The 19,171-nt window shown below is 36.1% G+C and overlaps 1 protein-coding gene across 1 annotated transcript in view; it reads left to right on the forward strand.

Annotated features, from left to right (window-relative positions):
- NUP205 (nucleoporin 205kDa) overlaps nucleotides 1-19,171 on the forward strand; it is a gene marked incomplete at its 5' end in the record, with an annotated part of 51,475 nt that overhangs the window by 12,068 nt on the left and 20,236 nt on the right. Inside the window, 16 exon segments of the mRNA XM_010013328.1 lie at nucleotides 1,833-1,949; nucleotides 2,758-2,895; nucleotides 4,015-4,165; nucleotides 4,926-5,131; nucleotides 6,589-6,771; nucleotides 8,190-8,240; nucleotides 8,832-9,041; nucleotides 9,867-9,966; nucleotides 11,586-11,723; nucleotides 11,980-12,169; nucleotides 13,265-13,385; nucleotides 13,904-13,985; nucleotides 14,408-14,572; nucleotides 16,900-17,024; nucleotides 17,979-18,093; nucleotides 19,090-19,171. The exon segment at nucleotides 19,090-19,171 is cut by the window's right edge and continues 1 nt beyond it. Of these exon segments, the coding sequence (XP_010011630.1) occupies nucleotides 1,833-1,949; nucleotides 2,758-2,895; nucleotides 4,015-4,165; nucleotides 4,926-5,131; nucleotides 6,589-6,771; nucleotides 8,190-8,240; nucleotides 8,832-9,041; nucleotides 9,867-9,966; nucleotides 11,586-11,723; nucleotides 11,980-12,169; nucleotides 13,265-13,385; nucleotides 13,904-13,985; nucleotides 14,408-14,572; nucleotides 16,900-17,024; nucleotides 17,979-18,093; nucleotides 19,090-19,171 (2,174 nt within the window).

Below are 19,171 nucleotides of genomic sequence, written 5' to 3' on the forward strand. Positions count from 1 at the left end.
TTCATGTTGATAGCTGTACAGCTGTATTTCTGCTGCAGTGGCTGCCTGCATGCAACACCACATTGTTAACAGGCCTTGGACATCCTTTGAAGGTGCACACAATAGTGTTTTTTGTAATACAGACACAGTATCTCTTAGGAATCTTTTGAATATATTAGGCATACGTGAGGTGTATTTTATGGAAGTTCCTTAACAATCACGTGCAAGGAGGTTTGGAACTGGTAACTTTTTTATGAGTCAGTTCTTCATTGAGTAGTGTTGCTTTATGGAAGATTCAACGTCTCCCTGTAACGATACCACTTTTTATGAGAGGCTCAAGGTAGCTTTTTGAATGAAGATTGAAGAACTGGAGAATGACCCAGGCAGAGGTTGCTGCTGCCATGCTGGATTTAGAACAGATATGATGCTGTCTCCTGTATCTGCAGAACTGCTTGAAAATCCCAAGGGTATTGGTTGATTTGTTGGTACATCTCTCCATTCCATTATTGAAATGGAGGTTTTATCTCTGGGAAGAGTATTTCTCTTTCATTTAATTTTTTTTTTTTTTTTCGGCTTTGGTTCAGATCTGGAGTTGATTGTAGCTAATACCTTAAAGATGAAGAGAGATAATTTTCATTACAAGTAGGATTTTGTAACACATATAAGCAAAAATCTGGCTGTTGATGTGTGTTCCAGTTTTATAGAGGCCAGTACTAGTTGTTTTACAGGAAAGACTTTGTTAGCAGGCACCTGGGATACAATCCTACAAAGGAATTTCTTAAGTGCTGTTAGTTAGTGGTTGGCTCTTGTACTCAGTTATTTCTACTGAATCTCAAATTTTAGGTAAAGAGAAGTGTCTGAACCTTTGTTCAGTTTTATTTAAATCTGTAAGTCAGCATTTTATTTAACTCTTCTGTATAGGTTTAACATTTATGCTGCTTAACAGTGATTATTTGGGTAAATCTTTTTGTTGACTGCATTACATTCAGAACTTGATAATTAGCTTTAGTAGTTCAGATAATTCATTATTTCATTTATCAACATGCAATTTTTTCCATGTATTAATTTTGTTAGTATACTGATTTGGTTAGATTGCTCTGACCCTTTCATCAGCTATTTTTAGTTTTTAACTACTTTTTCTTTGTGAGACAATTATTTTGCTGCACATTCAATTTTGCAAATTAAAATATATTGTAGACCTTGAACTTGTCTGTATTGGCCATCACCATGTTTTAGGTTTTGGTGCGTTGCATTTGTTGCTTTTTTCTGTTTCTGTTTTTCTTTTTTCCTGTTGTACTTACTGACATGTGATAATGCTTTTAGCTGCGACAGACTGGATCCAAAATAATTCCATTAATCCAAAACTTTTCAAAATGCTGTAGCTGTAACTAGAAGTAGCCTTAAATGGCTAAAAAAGGAGTGATCACAGATCTATATAAAGAAAACGTTTTTTTTTCTGTTTCTTTTCACTCCTTGTGGATAATGGTCTAACATCCTTTGTTGCTAACCCATCTAGCTTTCGAACTAAAAAAAGGAAAATGCTTCACTTTTTGGAGCAAAACCAGAGGATCTCGTGAAGTCAGTTGGGAAAAAACTTGCATGGCATAAGTTCAGGGCTTTTGCTATGAACTCTTCAGTTCGTGGCAACAAAGTGTTTGAATATACCTTTGATTTTAAGATCATGGGGGTAGGGGATTAGAAAAAAAGAAATTGAATATTCTTGTCATGTATGTGCAAGTTAATTTCCTTTCTTAATTTTTAGTAGTCTGTTTAGACAACTCTTGTGCCTGTTCTGTTTTATTCTTGGCTAAATACAGACCAGTGGGTTTTTTTCCATTTCATAAATTGTGTAGGTGAAACAGCTGAGAAACCGTGCTGATGAAGATGCTCGCATGATCCACATGAGCATTCAGATGGGTAATGATCCACCTATTTCCCTTCGGCGAGATCTGGAGCATTTAATGCTTTTGGTAAGCTCTATTTTCTTTTACATTACTGTAGGGAAAAGCGATTATGACTTTTCTTCTTCATCTGAAAACCCATCTCTGAATGGTACCATGCAGTGCTGAATCTTTCCTTTTCTGGGTTAGGGGGGTTTGTTGTTTTTTGTTTTTTTTTTCTCAGATATAGACACTTACTGTAACTTCATGTAAAGGAGTTACTTTACTGTCTTGGCTTCTGATGTTAATGAAGTGTCATTTAATTCTTGTTCAGTAAGTAAATACTGCATTGTTTCTATGTTTGAAGAACTTTTGACCTGAACTTATTTTGCAAAATATTTACATATCTAAAGTTTAAGTTATTATAAAAATTATCTTAACATATCTATTATTTTAAGCTATCTTATTTTAATGTAACTTAGAATTTTAAGGCTACAGGCTGTCACTGGAGTTGAGATCACTCTAAATGAATGCATGTTCTTTGGAATGGGACACCTTTGGGTATCTAGACCTCACTGGTTACATGTTGTTTTATGTTTCTGTAAGTCTTCAAATTGAGGTACATGAATGGTTATTTAAGGAGAAATTACACTGTTTTCTTAGCAATGTAATCTGTAATAATTAAATAGAAAGTTATGAAAAATTCACTTCTCTGTGTATCTGGCTGTCATTTGTTCTGATATTACTATGTAGAAGCTGTCAAAGATTTTTAAGGAATGGAACAGCAGCCGTGGGATGCTTTGCCTCTCAGATGTGTTTAGCTTATCTAGAAGTATTGCTTTTGTTGAAGTAATCTTCTTAATACAGTTGATGCTTTTTAACATCTTTTCTCTGATAGATTGCTGAACTGTATAGGAAAGACCCCTTTAATCTGGAACTTGCCCTTGAATACTGGTGTCCATCAGAGCCTTTGCAGACATCTACCATCATGGGGTCCTACCTTGGAGTAGCTCATCAGCGACCCCCTCAACGCCAGGTTATCTAGCTTTTCTTAAGTAATTATTAGTAACTTTAAAGTAAAAAAACAGGCAGCAAAGTGTTTGGTATCCTTATCACAGCTAGCCTCTAAAAAGACATCTTTTATCAGTGGTTCATCTGCATGTGTCCTGCTCTGCATAACATGGTTACTGTTGCTTATGCTAAAATGAGCTACTGCCAGTCATTCATGATTTTTCAATAAGCTTATTAAGAAAGAGTCCTAAACAAAGCTCTTTAAAAATGTTGTTCAGGTCTGCATTGTTGCAGTTGCTAAATGAATTCTGATAACAGTGCTCTTTTGTTTTTTGCCTGATGACCTCTTCATACCTTTTTGGTGTAACTGAGAACTTAAATTCTGTAATTATAAAAAATCTTTATTAACTGTTGGTGATGATATTTTAGGGGGGTAGAAATCCATAAAAATATTGTAATTGTTTAAACCCAAAGCTTACAACCCATAAGAGACAGAACTTAAAATTAGAATGAAGAAGCAGTCTAAACAGGTGAAGCAGATGTTCCAAAACTCTCTAGATACCTGGGATGCTGTCAGCCTTCAGTGCTTCTTGAAGGACTGTGCAGTGTTAGGCAAAACCTAGTACAAGACATACTGGGCACATGCCAAGACTCACCCGGAGTAGAGGCAGCTTAAGTCAGGGGTGTTGCAATCTGCAAACACCCTAATTTGACTGTGGGAGGACCCACTGTCTGCGTGTATTACTGTGCTTGTGTTACTTGTGGGTATGACAAGCATGGTGAATTTTTCCCAATATCACTTAACTTGCACTGCAAGATATGTTAATAATACTGCTTTGCGGAATTTGTGAGCTGAAGTAAATTTTATCACTAAAAATGGAGAGTTAGTATACTTTTCAGTATCTTGAAATGTTTTATTTCTTCTTTAAAACATGTTTTCCACCTTCAGGGAAACTGAAGAGGCCAGTCTACAGAGGTTTGGTTTTTTTGGGTTTTGTTTTTTTGGGTTTTTTTTTAATACGAGTTGTGATTCTACCCCTCTACCCTACCCTGGTTACATTAGATTCTGTTGGCTGCCTGTTGTGTTCCTAAAATACTCAGTTTTTTTTTTTTTTTTTTAAACACTGATCTTTATTTGTTCTAGGTTGTCTTGTCAAAGTTTGTTAGGCAAATGGGAGATCTACTTCCTTCCACAATTTACATCCCATACTTGAAAATGCTGCGGGGACTGGCTAGTGGGCCTCAGTGTGCTCATTACTGCTTTAGTTTGCTAAAAGTCAATGGCAGTAGTCATGGTAAGAAAAGTGACGCTTCAGCTCTTTCTCAACTCTTCTTCTTTTAGAAAAGTACAAAGACTCATTTGAGATGAATTGTGGCTTCATGCTTTTAACATTTCATTATTAGTACAAAGACGAAATTGGAAGGCTTCACTTGAAAGTGTAATCTGGGGAAAAAAACCTCAACTGATTAGGTAATTAAATGTCTGAGCACCTTAGCAAATAATTCGCATAATGAAATAATACATTTTTTTAAATAGCTGTGACCTATCAATGTAAGAGATTAATATCAATATTGCTTATTGTAACATATAAAGACAATCATGTCAAGTTGTATATTCTGTCAATAGTTACTGAGCTAACTTTTTTCCAGAAGGACTTTCTTCTGTTCGAATTCTTTTATATATGTAATAGCACTTTCTCAAAGTAAGAAATGCTGGTTGGTCCTGTATTTTGCGTTGATCAACTTGGAAAAATACCCCACCCTACTTTGAAGATACAAGTAATGCTGCAAACATTCTGATTCATAAAATGGAAAACTTATTTGTACTGGCTTTTCATGTTAGCAACTTTCTGTGTCTGTTAAAACCCCAAAAAACCCAAACAGAAAAACCCAACCCTAAACCAGAACCACTATTTTTGGCAACGGTAGCTTTACTTTGAACTTTACTTTTTTCCTCTAGAAAAGAAAGTTTTTGATTTAAATTTAACAACCCTGCTTGTCATCCCTTGAAAAGAGTAGAAAGAAAATCTTGTCACCTGCTTGTTATTTTTCTAGCGGAAAACATCCAAGGAGCAGGTGGCAGCCCTGTCTCCTGGGAGCATTTCTTCCACTCTTTGATGCTTTATCATGAGCACTTAAGGAAAGACTTGCCAAGTGCAGACAGTGTCCAGTATCGTCACCTGCCTCTCCGAGGAATCACACAGAAAGAACAGGACGGATTAATAGCATTTTTACAGCTGACCAGTGTTATAGTAAATTGGGTAAGTAATCTTTTACTTGGTTTTCTTTGTTAATATATTTTTTTTCTAGCAAGACATCATCATTCAGATGAGAAATTCACTTGACCAAAACCATATGTAGGGCAAATCTACCTAGCAGTTGTCATTTGATTAGTGAACTTTAAAAGTATGAGAGGCATCAGGAATAACTGCTATGACCAAACACACACAGTCCGGGGGAAGCAGGAAGAGATAACACCTTTTCCTGTGTTGCTGCTGTTACTGATTTTCTTGCTTTCCTGACACTTTGGTGTCATGGAGATGTCTTTCAGAAGCAATGACTACAGAGTAGGAAAGTTCTTTGCATTTAATTATGAATTTGAAAAGGCAAAAATAATAGATGAATTTAAAAGGAGGTGGTAGAAGGTTGGCAACAAAACTGATCAATTGTGAAACTTGCCTCCAGAGTTAGATTTAAAAAGTCCCCAAACCAAGAGTGCAAAATTTGCCATGAATTGAGTGGAAGAGTATTCCGAGAGAATGAAACTGCAATGCAGATTTTGTATGGTGAGGTGTCTGGGTAATTCTGGGTAGTGTGGAATTCAGCTCTTTGGTACCAACCAGACTCTGCAGCACAAAAATTCTGCATTGTAGTGAGATACCTTTGGTTTTGCTGGCACAAACACAAGACAGATTGGTGAAACTAATTAAGTTTTTTAAAAATCATCCTTGATGGTGGTGGTAATGGGGTTCCTATGTTAGCTGTTTTGTCAGCATTGGGTAAGTGTGGGGAAAAAGGAACTTTTAAAACTAGTATTTCCTGGCATCATCAAACCATAACCTGGGAAGAAGTAAATTTGTTCTAAAGATTCAGAGAATTATGATTTGATGAGGCTAGAGGCTTGTTCCTGTCCGGTATTTCATCGGAGAGCCTCAAATGAGCTTACACTGGTGATGACCCTGCTCTTAGATTTAAACAAATTCATACAAGTTCCTGGCAAATGTACAAATACAGTTTAGGTGCATAATGGAAGTATTGATTGAAGTGCCTGTACTCATGCTTGAGGAAGCTGTCCACAGTGTAAGTGTGGACTAATTCCATGAATGTGTGTCTACTAAAAACCAACCAAACAAAAATTGGGTGGTTATAGGAAGCTTATATTATCACAGAATGATAGAATGGTTTGGGTTAGAAGGGACCTTAAAGATGATGTATTTCCAACAATCCTGGACACCTTCCACTAGACCAGGTTGCTCAGGTTATGCACATATTTGTTCTGTATGGATAGGTGCAATTTTAGTACTTTTGAATTATTAAATTGGGCTTTTTGTTAAATGAAAATTGTTTGCTTTGAAATGGTCTGCTATTTATCTGATGTTTTGTGTACCTTCAAGTATAAAGCAGTGTCATTGATACTGAACTTTGAGGTAGAGATTGTAAAACATGAATAATCTTCAAAGTAATAATCTGCAGTTTTGTTGTCTGTTGAACTCCGTAGAGTGAGAATGCTCGCTTGGCTCTTTGTGAGCACCCTCAATGGACACCAGTAGTGGTCATTCTGGGACTTCTGCAGTGCAGCATTCCTCCTGTCTTGAAAGCAGAGCTATTAGAAACCCTTACTGCTTTTGGAAGATCTCCTGAAATAGCTGCTTCGCTCTGGCAATCTCTGGAATATACACAGGTATTTTGGGTTTTCAGTGCTTTGAACTATAGCATCCCAATCTGTTGAAATTGTCAGTAGATTTGAAACGGTGTTGCATTTCCTCCTAAATTTTCTTGTTGCCATTGTTGAATATATATTTTTTTTCACTTATTTCAAAGTATGAACTGCATTAAATGATCTTGAAAATGACAGTATGGTTTTATGCCTCAGATGTCTCATTGGCTGTGCTTATTTTACATAAATGAAGGTTTCCTAACAGTCAGTCCTGTGCATTCAGTGTGTTTTTTCTTCAGTGTATGGCATCAGTAATTAATGTTCTGCAGGAGTTTTCTGAGGTTTTTTTTGTTCATAACACTTCTAGTGTGAGTCATGCTCATAGAAAGAGAGGACAGGCAAAAAAGCTCCACTTTCAGGCATTTAGTTTTCAGAGGAAGTTAATGGTAATTTACTAGATATTGTTGCCAGCTTTCACATTTAGATGTCAAAAGTCAGACAGGGATTAAAAGACCTACCTTTTAAAAAAGTGTTTTTCCCTTCTGTCTTGATTTCAGAGAAAAATTTTAAATATGAATCCTAAGGAAGGTGAATATAAAATCAAAATGTTCTTGCTATTGTTAATTAAAAAAATCATGATGGGGTGGGCTTATTTTATAGTCAGACTAGTTGCTGTTTTCTTTGGAAAAACTTGAGGCATTTGGCTGCAAATGCTAGTTTAGTGGTAGGACAAGGGGTAATGGGTTTAAAGTTAAACAGAGGAAGTTTAGATTAGATATAAGGAAGAAGTTCTTCACAGTGAGGGTGGTGAGGCACTGGAACAGATTGCCCAAGGAAGTTGTGAATGCTTCAACCCTGGCGGTGTGCAAGGCCGGATTGGACAGAGCCTTGCGCGACATAGTTTAGTGTGTGGTGTCCCTGCTCATGGCAGGGGGGTTGGAACTAGATCATCTTAAGGTCCTTTCCAACCCTAACTATTCTATGATTCTATGATTAATTACTAATAAAAAGACCCTGACAATAATGTCGTCTTGCAATAGTATTTTAAGTGCTCATCACATTTGCTTCCTAATTTAGGATATTCCTTAAAATGTACTGTTGTGAGAGATAACAAAGGAAATGTCTGTCCCTAGCCAATATAAGACAAGAATCATTAATGTGGAAGTATTTCTGTGCTTTGTTTTATTTAACAATAAACACAATGCAGATCTTTGAGGATGCAAAGCTAGAAGCACATAAGTCTACAACATACAATCCAGCCTTTCAGACAGAGAAATCTTAGGTGTTTACCAGAAGATAAAAAAGGAGGCTTTAGGAAACCTCTTCTTACAGCTGAAAAGTGATGAATACCTTTTAGTCCTGATGGAAATGATGGAGATGCACTTTGATGATTTGTAATGTATTGTTTCATGTCTGTTTTCATTTCTCTTTCTGTTTTGAAGATACTACAAACTGTGAGAAGTCCAGGCCAGAGGCAAGCAATTGGTATTGAGGTAAGGGTTTCTCTGTACCTAGGCAGCCTCTCTGGCTATCTGTGTGTGAGTTCGAGAAACACTTGCAGAGGCTGCATCTGCTGCTGTGTCCACAGGAAAGCCTTTGAGTATGGACTGTCATCTCACTGCTTCTTACTTTACTGTCAAACCTGCTTGTAGTTTCTGAAAACTTTATCTATTTATGAATCTCGTGCAGCTTTATGCTAGTAACAGAGCAGCATATAAACCCTAAAATTTCTAATGAGCACTTCTTATTAAGATTTTCCTATCTCCCTAAACAGGCTTCACTTTTTATTACTTCTTAGTACAGCTCACTTTGCTTCCAATAACAGTGGTAAATAAAAGCAAAGTATGTAAATGTTGAGTCATATCCTATACTAGCTCAGAAATTAATGAAGAATGTATCACTAACTACTGTTGCTTCACTGCTTTTGCTTTGTTTCTGGTGTATCATTAGACAAAAATGCAGCAAAGTCAGTTCACTGTAAAATAATTCACAGATGATGCCCTTATAGTATTTGCTCTCACACGTTTATTCCACCTTCAAAGTCTTTGATTTTATTCTTCTGTTTTTGTTGTCCTCTTGGGAAGGTTGAATTGAATGAGATTGAGTCCCGATGTGAGGAATATCCTTTAACCCGTGCCTTCTGTCGACTAATCAGCACGCTAGTGGAGAGTTCATTCCCCTCTAACTTGGGAGCAGGTCTCCGTCCACCAGGCTTTGATCCCTATCTCCAGTTCCTCAGGGATTCTGTGTTTCTCCGATTCCGCACCAGAGCTTACCGGAGAGCGGCTGAAAAAGTAATTTTTGTTTGATTCCCCCCACCCCGCTCTCTTTTTCTTTTTTCTTTCTTTTTTTTTTTTTTTTTTTTTTTTTGGATGTAGTTAAAATGATAAAATGATTTGTCACTGCTGATGTGACTTACATCTGTTTGAGAAGCTGTGCAAGTCTGATGCAGCAGAGTTAACCTCATAGCGTTTTGATTCTGTGAACAGGTGATTTTTCAACTCTTGAGTCATCACGATCTATGAACTGCTTGTAAGGGGCCTGTATAAAGTATCCTTAATAACAAAAAAAGTTTATATTTTTGCTAAATTTCGATTTGCTATACAGGATCTGCAACTCTACTACATGGCTAATGACTTCTGTTCATTGTGTGCCCAAGTCTGCAAGTCCCATTTGTTCCTTCCTCATTGTTACTTAGAGAATATTTCTGACTTGAACCAAGGCATTTGAGTTTCCTTTATGATACTTTCGATGAAAATGCATGCTAAATTGTATCTTGGAAGCTTTTAATGATCTGTTATTAGCTGCATACCTAATAAGACTCTTTATTCCTTGTAGTTTCAATATACTGATATGTATATTGTATAATAGCGCCTAAAATAGGCAATAAATCTGTTTCAGTGTCGCACTTCAGAAAGAAAGCTTGGCCTTCCATAGTATTTGACATGATGAATTATTAAGTGGTGTTGGATAGTATTTCAGAATCAGATAGTCATGCCATAATTCTGATCCAGTACATCGCTGCACTACCTGTTGTATTCTTTGTTTCCTGGTCTTGTTGCTGCAGTGTCAGTCTTTATCGGTGTATGACTTTTTCCTCATTTTGTGGTTATCTATAGTGGGAAGTAGCTGAGGTGGTTCTGGAAGTGTTTTACAAATTGCTGCGGGACTATGAACCTCAACTTGAAGACTTTGTGGACCAATATGTGGAGTTACAAGGTTAACTTGTTCATTTGTTCACTGACCAACAGAACTGTAACTTGCTTTGCTTTCTTACCTCTATCTGGTGATCTTGTTTAAGATTGCAAGTAGGCTGGTAGAAAGCTAGACCAAGGCTTTAAGATAGAAAACCATCCAAAAGATATCCACATACTAACAGAGGTTATGTTGTTGATTCAGTAGGGCTTCATGTACACTATTTCCATAGCTCTGCTAGGGGGGTGACTTCCATCTCTTGCATTGCTGATTTGATTCAAGAGCAGCATTTGGTACTTAAAAAACACCTTGGTTTGGGCTTGTTCCTCTATTTTTTTGGTCTACATTTAAATCACCAATATTCACAGGGTTAATTTAAAGGTGTCAGTATTTTTGATATATCCTCTAATATTAATATTATTCATATATTAATTATTCAGAGCAGACAGTAGTAGTAGAATTATGATCTGAAGTCATTTAATTCTGGACACCTGTTCTTTAAAAGGCTGAAGTAGATGGCAGTTGCCTCATTAAAAGAAAATTGAAGGCTTATTTGGGCTGCAGGGTTTTTTTTTTAATACAGAGTTTCTTCTTAACATTGGATGCCTGTGGACTGGCTTGTAGCAGTAGAAAGCTGCAAGAACCACTTCCTAAGTGAATGACAACTTCAAGGCATACCTCTCCAGTGAGCTTGCCCCTGTCAGAGAGGCCTCTGTGCCCTGTACTTTGACAAACAGTTCTTGACAGCCTAACTGGCATGAGCAATTCCTATCGTCAGCTAGTCCTTCAGCTTGTATGATTATTTGTGGGTTACATGGCATGTTGGAAAAATGGGTTAAACTCAGTATTTTTGACTAGATCCATTCCTTGAACTGATTCAGGCATGGTATGTCTACTGGTGTTCTAGGCAGCAGTACAGACACAGTGTGAATGGAAGTACAAGGGGATTGTTTAAGCTGATGCCAAAGAGAAACTTCACCCACATTCTTACTTGCATATGAAAAATGATTCTTACTGCTGTCTTGCTTTTATCCTATACTATAATTTATAGTAAATTATAGTTTACTAAAACATGACATAAACATTAGCCTTGACTTCTGATTTATGAGGGCCTTTGAATTTTAGGCTCGTAGTTTTGTTTTTGCGTAGAGTGTTGCAACAGACATGCAAGCATCTGTACACTATGAGCATCAAGGATTCAGTGGACCTTCCCAGCTTTGATTTCTGGAAGTGCTTTTTCCCTCATCCAGGGTCTTTATACAGGCTTGGGGGGGATCCAAATTTTTCCCAGTTACTTTTCAATCTTGCAAAACCTTTTAATGTAGCTCGAGTGTGGTATAAAGTCCTAGCATTGATTTGAATCCAAGGTCAAATCCACTTAGGGAAAGTCTAACTGGATGAAGTTGAAATTGTGCTATTAGATACTGAAAAGAATTGCTAATTGCTATTACCATTCTTCTCAAACTTTTAAATTTCTCTAAATGGCTTATGCGTAAGGAAAACCTCTGGAGACTTTGCAGTATGTTTCATCTGTTTAGTTGTTGCTTACAATGACAGGGACTATCACATTTTGTAGCTCAGGCTAGTTTAAGTAATGGAAGTCTTTTGTATTGGATAATAATTTTTTCCCCTCCTTTGTTTAGGAGAAGAAATAATAGCCTACAAACCACCTGGGTTCAATTTGATGTATCATCTGTTGAATGAGTCCCCAATGCTGGAACTGTCCTTTTGTTTGCTGGAAGAAGGGGTTAAGCAGCTTGATACTTATGCTCCGTTTCCTGGTATATGCCTAGAATTTATTTCTCATGTGAAGTTAAAATGCATACTGAGTAGGATTTAAAGCTGACATTACATACCTTCAACCTGATGTTGTTACTTTTGCATATAAAAATTGTGGGTTTTGGGGGGATTTTCCTAGTAGCAAACAACCGACAAGTTCTTTCTTGGTGCAGAGCTCGATGAATGAGGTTTATGAATGCAATCTGTTTAACTGCTTCTTTGGTTGTCTTATGGTTCTTTGCTGTTTGTGCACTGCAGGGAAGAAGCATTTAGAGAAAGCTGTACAGTATTGCCTTGCACTTCTAAACTTAACCCTACAAAAGGAGAATCTTTTTATGGATCTGTTGCGGGAGAGCCACCTTTCCCTTATTGTCACACCGTTGGAGCAGCTGCTTCAAGGAATCAATCCTCGCACTAAAAAGGCAGATCATGTGGTGAATATAGCTCGGTATGTGCAAAGTACTGAGAAGGGAGGAGTTTCAGAGGCACAGAAAGTGTTTGGGTCCTGGTCCTTTCATTAGTTTTACTATCCAGTGCTGCTTTTTGCACAGAGCACGTCTGAAATTTTTTTTGGTGGGGGAGGTGTCTTCACAGGTGCTATGATCTGTGTATTATCTAGTGCAAGATTGGGATCTGTATTTGTAGTTTTTCTTTCTGATTTTTTTTTTCCCCCTCGTGATTTTTTACTGGTTGCCTTATGTGCAGTGATTCCCTTGGATACAGTTTTCAGTTTGCCCAGACATTGGTTGTCAGAGTGGGAGAGTAAAACTTCATTTGGTTGCTATTGGGCACTAAAAGTTTTACATTATTGACCATTAGTTACTGTTTTAAAAATACCAGACTAGTAATCTGAATCTCTGTTTCAAATGTGAAACTTCTATGATTTCCGCTTCCCACTGACACTTTTTGTTTCATTTTCTAATAATGTTAGGGACAAACCAATGCTGATAAATAGTGGAATCGAGTGCGGTGATAACATGCAGTGATATTCTGGCCATGAATGCACCAAATAGTTGAACTCCTTCTATATACATGTTTTTGTCTTTCAATTATATTACTTTTTTCACATAACAGTAGTTGACAGTTGAAAAAAAGCATGCCTTTTAAGATGCTTTTACATTTAATTTTTTTATCTTGCATATTTTGGGTCCATGCAGTAGTTGATTTTAGCTAGTTTTGGTTCTTCAGTGACACGCGTTTCTGTGCGATCTGAACTTACTTTCTCCATGTTTCTTGTTTGAGCATGTGACCAGTTGTTTTAACTTACCCTGGAGTGTTTGTTCTAGATTTTGGATAAAAAGAATGGTAAAAATTCCCGAAGAGATGATTATCCCTGCTCAGCCTTACTACCCTTCTTTTGGTGGAGGAGTGTTCAGTGTTTCATGTAGAGTGAAATTTTGTTTGTAGCTTTAACATTGTCTCGTGTAGTTTGACTTGTGAATGTTTTAGTTCTAAATGTTGTTTAATATCTCATCTGTACCTTACCATCTTGAAATAGTAAAATTGTCAACAATTCAATACAGTAATCTTGGTATTTTTCAAGGTATCTTTGTCATGGAAACAGCAATCCTGAACTGGCTTTTGAAAGTGCCAAGATTTTGTGCTGTATTTCTTATAACTCCAACATCCAAATAAAGCTAGTTGGTGATTTCACACATGATCAGGTAAGTGGTGGTTTCTTTGGATCTGGAAAGAGAAATTGGTGGAGAAATATTGGTATTCCATAGTGTTACTTTAAAGGATAGAGTTCTAAATCAAGTATATTAAAACTATGTATGTCTTATATTTACTTACCTCTAAAAAATCTTCTGTGGCACTGTGAAAAGCAACTACAATAATTGGAAAAAACCCCAAAAACCGAAACCCAAAATCATGAGTGTTTGTAAGAAGGGAAAGGACAATATTCTTTGAGAGAGTAAGATTTTTTTTTTTTTTTGACTTTATAGTCTTCAACCTTTGAGGGTAACCTAGCATATGTATCAAGAGTAGGTAGTTTTCCGTTCAGTGGCTGATTGCTAACCTGTGTTTAGAACAGCTATGACTCTTAACTCCTGCTTATTAACTAGGTTATATAGTTTTTGTCTAGAACTTCTGTTAAGTTATATGCAGGGAATTATGAAAGGTATTCTTTTTAATGCACTTAAAATCCTCTTCATTTTCATCTTTCCATTGTTGAATACAGAGTATTAGCCAGAAGCTGATGGCTGGGTTTGTGGAATGTTTGGATAATGAAGATGCAGAAGAATTAATTAATCCAGATGAGGGTATGTAAAAGGCTTCTTTAAAATGGCTCATGTAGTTGTCTTTTGCATAGAATGAAGTTAATGAGAGGTGAAGAAAGTGCTTTTAAGTCAGAAAGCCTGTTTCTTGTGTTGTTTTTCTGTAGAATTGGACCTTTAAGTGAATGAAAAGCACCAATGTCTTGTTAATATATGTCCACAGTATAAGCCAACTAGAAACTGAGTGTGTTTTCAGAAGACAGTGTTGATCTGGATGTATTATTTAAAGCTGTATTAACAGTAGTTTGAAATTTTGGTCTTGTATCCCTTTATACTAATATAAATTGATGCCTTCGCTTTCTTCTATTTAACTAGAAGGCTCTGAGGGTTATTCCATTAAATGGATTTCTTCACTTCATTATTCACCTCTTTTTTTTTTTTTTTAATTTTTTTTTTTTTTAATCAAGAGCTGGAGTCTGAAAAGAAGCAGGCACGAATCCATCATGAAACAAGGATCCATATTCTGAATCTCCTTATCACGTCTCTTGAGTGTAGTCCTCCCAGCCTTGCTCTATATCTCCTGGGATATGAACTGAAGAAACCTGTCAGCACCACAAATCTGCAAGATCCAGGTATGAAGAGGAAATGCTGATCTGGCATTTAATCCATTTTGTTACCAATATTGAGAATATTTATTAGAAAATTAATGGGGAGAAGCAGTTCCTCTTCATGTTAAGAATAGTACAGCAGGCCTTTTTCAGATCTCAAAAGCTAAATTAAAAGATCTGTTGCTACCAAATGCAGCATTCAAACAGCATCAGAATTTGATCCTTTGTTTAAATTGGATTTTGGAACAGACTTGAAATTAAAGTTGTGGGGGGGAATGATAATTTAGAAGTGAAACATTAGTTTATTTACTATTCTATGCACTGTGGTTGTGTTCATAGTATAAAGAAATTGATTTGATGATTCAAGAAGTACTTACATAAGACAACATGGGAATCTACAAAGCAGATTGTGACTTTGAACTAGTTGTACTACTTGACTACTATCCTGTCCCTCCACAAACTCCTGTTTAAAAGTAATTACAGGGAAGAAAACCAGTTTTGTTGTTTAACATTGTAGAAGAAAACTTTTTCTTAATATCTTTATATATAAAAAAAAATCTATTTACTTATAGTAATTATGAATATAACAAAGGTGTATTTAGTATATATATTAATATATATTCGTTTGTATAAGTATATATATGGTAATACGAACTTTAAAGCAGCAGAAGTGACATTTGTAATATTTCTTGTATTGGTGAGAAAAATAGTGTGTTAGTATGTGTTTTGTTTGCCTACTCAGCTTCTAAATCGTATTCAGTGCAAGGCAGATGTTGGTGGACTTGAGCAAGTTCAGCAGATCTAGTCAGGGGGCTGGAATGCTGAGCCTATGACGAGAAGCTAAGGGAGTGGGACTTTTTCAGTCTGGAAAAGAGAAGGCTTTGAGCGGACCCAGTAGTAGTCTTTGAATACTTACGAAGAGGTTAATGAGGGGATGAAGCCAGGCTCTTCAGAGATGTGTGGCAGGGAGAGACAGCGGGCATAAGTTGAAACGAGAGGCTGCAACTGGATATAGTAGAAACTTTTTCACCATGAAGACAGTGAAGCTTGGAGTGGGTTGGCCAGAGAGGTCAAGGAGTCTTCATATATGAGAGTATTCAAGACCCAGCTGTATAAAGCCATGAACAATCTGGTCTGATAGCATAACTGAGCAGTAGTTTGGAGTTGAGACATCATGGAATCCCTTCCAATCTAAAGTTTGAGATTTTCTCAGCCGTTTTAAAGGATATTTTATATGAAGATGTTTGAACAAACATTTAATTTTAGTTATTGAGTTATTTAGAGAAAAATATTTCTCATTAGGTTTGTATTGGATGCTGTGCCCCAGTCTTTCATAGTTATAAATGAAGGGTAGATAGGACCTGGATTTTATGGGGGTGGTGCGGGGTGAGGGAAAGAAATCTGACAGTTATTTGATATATCAGAAAGATGAAAAAGAGATGCCAACCTACTTTTTATCTGTGAAGGAGCTTTCAATTGCAGTTCATGTTTTGGGTATTTTGAAATTCCATAGTTAAATGATACAGGTAACTCATCTGCACCCATACAATTTTACAGGGTCTCATATGTTAGGTCAGTGATAAAGAACTTTGTCTCAAAGCCACGAGAGAGCCATGCACACCTCTTTGAATTATCCCATTCACAATGTGAAAAAATAATGACCATAACTCATTTGCCAGGAGATAATTTCCTACTAAAGCATAAATTATATGTGCCAAACAGAGAATTTTCCCTATAAGAACTGCAGTTATTGATGCCTTTACTGCTTCAGGACATCTTTCTGAGTTGATTAATGAATTAATTGGCTAAAGGAAGAAAGCAAGAAGACAGGATTTTGACTTCAGTATTAAAATCTTCTCCCTGTTCCCCTTGGTTGCAGTATCAGGTGCCTTTAGGAACATTAGTCATAAAATGGCTGTAATTGTAAAATAAAGACAGGAATTTAAAGCTCTTCTTTGAAATTGTCAACTGAGTATTCAGTTAAAAGTTTAAGAGCAAGAATTTGTATTTTCATGCAGAATATTAAAGAATAATTGAATATTTTTTTTCAGAGAACTGAAGGAAAACTTCTTAAGTTTTGATTGCATGCTTTATCCTCTTTCACCAGCATCTCAAAAGCCTACAGGCTAACAATAAACGTTTTCATTAGAATTTGCTGAAACACGGTTCCTTCTTTCATTTTAATTAGTGGAGAAAAAAACTCTGCCACGTATTTTTGCTGCAGCTCTTTGGAGTAGTATAGTGCAGCACAAGGTATCTGAACAATTTAGTTTCTGTAATTCTGTGTACCTACATTTGCTATGGGGGCTAGTAAGATCAAGAATGTTAAGAAACTACTTTTCTATTTTAAGGTGTCTTGGGTTGCCCACGGACTTGCCTTCATGCTATTTTGAACATACTAGAGAAGGGTACTGAAACAAGGAATGGGCCTACAGCAGTTCAGGAATCTCCTCATCTTGCAGAACTTTGTTACCAGGTATTCAGCATATTTTCTGTTGACATATATTGAAAATAGGCTCTAAATAAAATTAGATACTTCTTGGTTGGTAAACACAGACCGATGATGATTTTGATAATAATTTCAATTTTAAAATGCATGTGTCAGGTTTTTATATACCTTGAACTTTTTCTGTTCTGCCTTTTCCTGTTTGAAAAAGTATTCTTTGGTAGCAACTGAGAAAATAAAGAATCTGCACTTATTTCAGAATTTTGAATTGGGATATACTCATATAACTAATGTTCTAAATGTTTCTGGCAGGCCCTTGAATCTGTTGTGACCATATACCAAATTTTTTTAACTTTTTTTTTTTTTTTAATTATTATTTTGGAACTGCAGTTTGCCAGCAAGTAAGATAACAAATAATTCCCATAAGGCAATAAAATTCTCTTCTTTATTCTGTAGCAGTGACATAATGTATGCGTCTATGTCTAAGGAGGTGAGATGGGGAAGACAGCTGAATTAGACATGTGCAAGGTGGCTGATTTTTAGCTTTAAATCATATAGCCATATGATTACACACCTATATCATGTTGAAAATCTGTGGAAGCTAGAATGGATTTTAAACACTGTGAAAAGTGAAAGAGGCCATATTACAGAAGGAGGTAAAAAAGAAAGATTGTATTTCCTGTCTTGGTGAACCTGGAGATTGAAAAAGATATTCATTTTTAAGTTAGCTGAGCAAACAGAAATGCTTACATGGTGTCATGTGAGCAAATAGCAATTGGAATCATCCACATACTGGTACTCCTTTAATGCCATAATTCAATGTTTATTATGCATTATATGTTCAGCTTTGGAGTGGAAAACTTACTGTAAATACAGGTAATAATATTTGAGCAGTAAAACAGTATTATGGATATTTTGATTTGGTGGTTGGTTTATTTTTAAAATAAATTCCAGAAATGACTATCTACTGTTTTTGATTGTCAGGTGATCTATCAGTTGTGTGCGTGCTCTGACACATCAGGTCCGACTATGAGATACCTGAGGACCAGCCAGGATTTCTTGTTCACTCAGCTGCAGTATTTGCCATTTTCTGTCAAAGGTAACTTTATACTAAGATAAGATTGTGCATATTTAAAATCCAATTTATATTTTGACTCCCTAGGAACACAGAAGAAACCTAGGTAGCATTATTAAACAGAATTAATTATTACCTCTGCTAACCTTTTAATTGTGTAGAAATTGAACTCTGCCTATTTAGAAAGTTTAGATTATTAGCACTGAACTTTTGTAAAAGAATGCTAAGCTTTCAAATGCATCAAGTCTCCAGAAGCAAAACCTAATTGATATTTCAGTTATCATTTTAGCTTTGTTAGACTATGCTATGGAACAAGATATTTTTGAAAAGTAAGAATTCTGTGAAGAAGTGAGGGAATAGAAGGCTGGTGGTTATAACAATCTGTGTCTTCCTTTCCTTTGAATAAAGTAATTTTATTTGGTGACAGCATTAATTTTTAAGCTCATAGATGTGTTTTTAATGTCGCAGAACAATGTTTCTCAGCTGTCTTAAACTGAATAAATGTACTTACTCACTTTATCAGATGCTTGACCACTAATCCTTTGTAAAATGATAGTAAATTTAGCATTCGAATACATGTATCCAGCATGGTTAAAGTGCTTTAGGTGATTCTGTTGTAACTTAGGAATCTAACTTAGATGAATATAGAATATGAAGATTCTTGGAGACCTACATTCAAGCCTTATCAATTTTGATGAAAGTTGCAGTTCATTTTGGGTAAATATTTTTCACTGAAATTATAACTGACCCTATTTGCTCATGAAGCACTGCACTCTCCACAATGACTGTTAGTACAGGTTATATCCAGATTTTTTGTGTATGTGTATACTCTTAATTGCATGTGTGCGTATGATTTGTTTTCACAATAACCACATGTTCATTTTGTCCCATAAACAAACAGTGAGCAAATAACAAGTAATAACATCCTCTAAAACCTTTCCCAAATGAAAAATGTTTTCCTTTGGAGTAAGTAATATTATTTATTTTCAATTTTATAACTGTTTTCTTATCTCCACCCAGAACACGAGATTTCAACACTGAACCAAATGTCTTGGCTGATGAAGACTGCAGCCATAGAAATGCGAGTGACATCGCTGAAACG

The sequence above is a fragment of the Nestor notabilis genome, unplaced genomic scaffold (assembly GCF_000696875.1).
Source record: "Nestor notabilis isolate BGI_N333 unplaced genomic scaffold, ASM69687v1 scaffold9044, whole genome shotgun sequence".
In the NCBI taxonomy this organism is placed as follows: Eukaryota; Metazoa; Chordata; class Aves; order Psittaciformes; family Psittacidae; genus Nestor; species Nestor notabilis.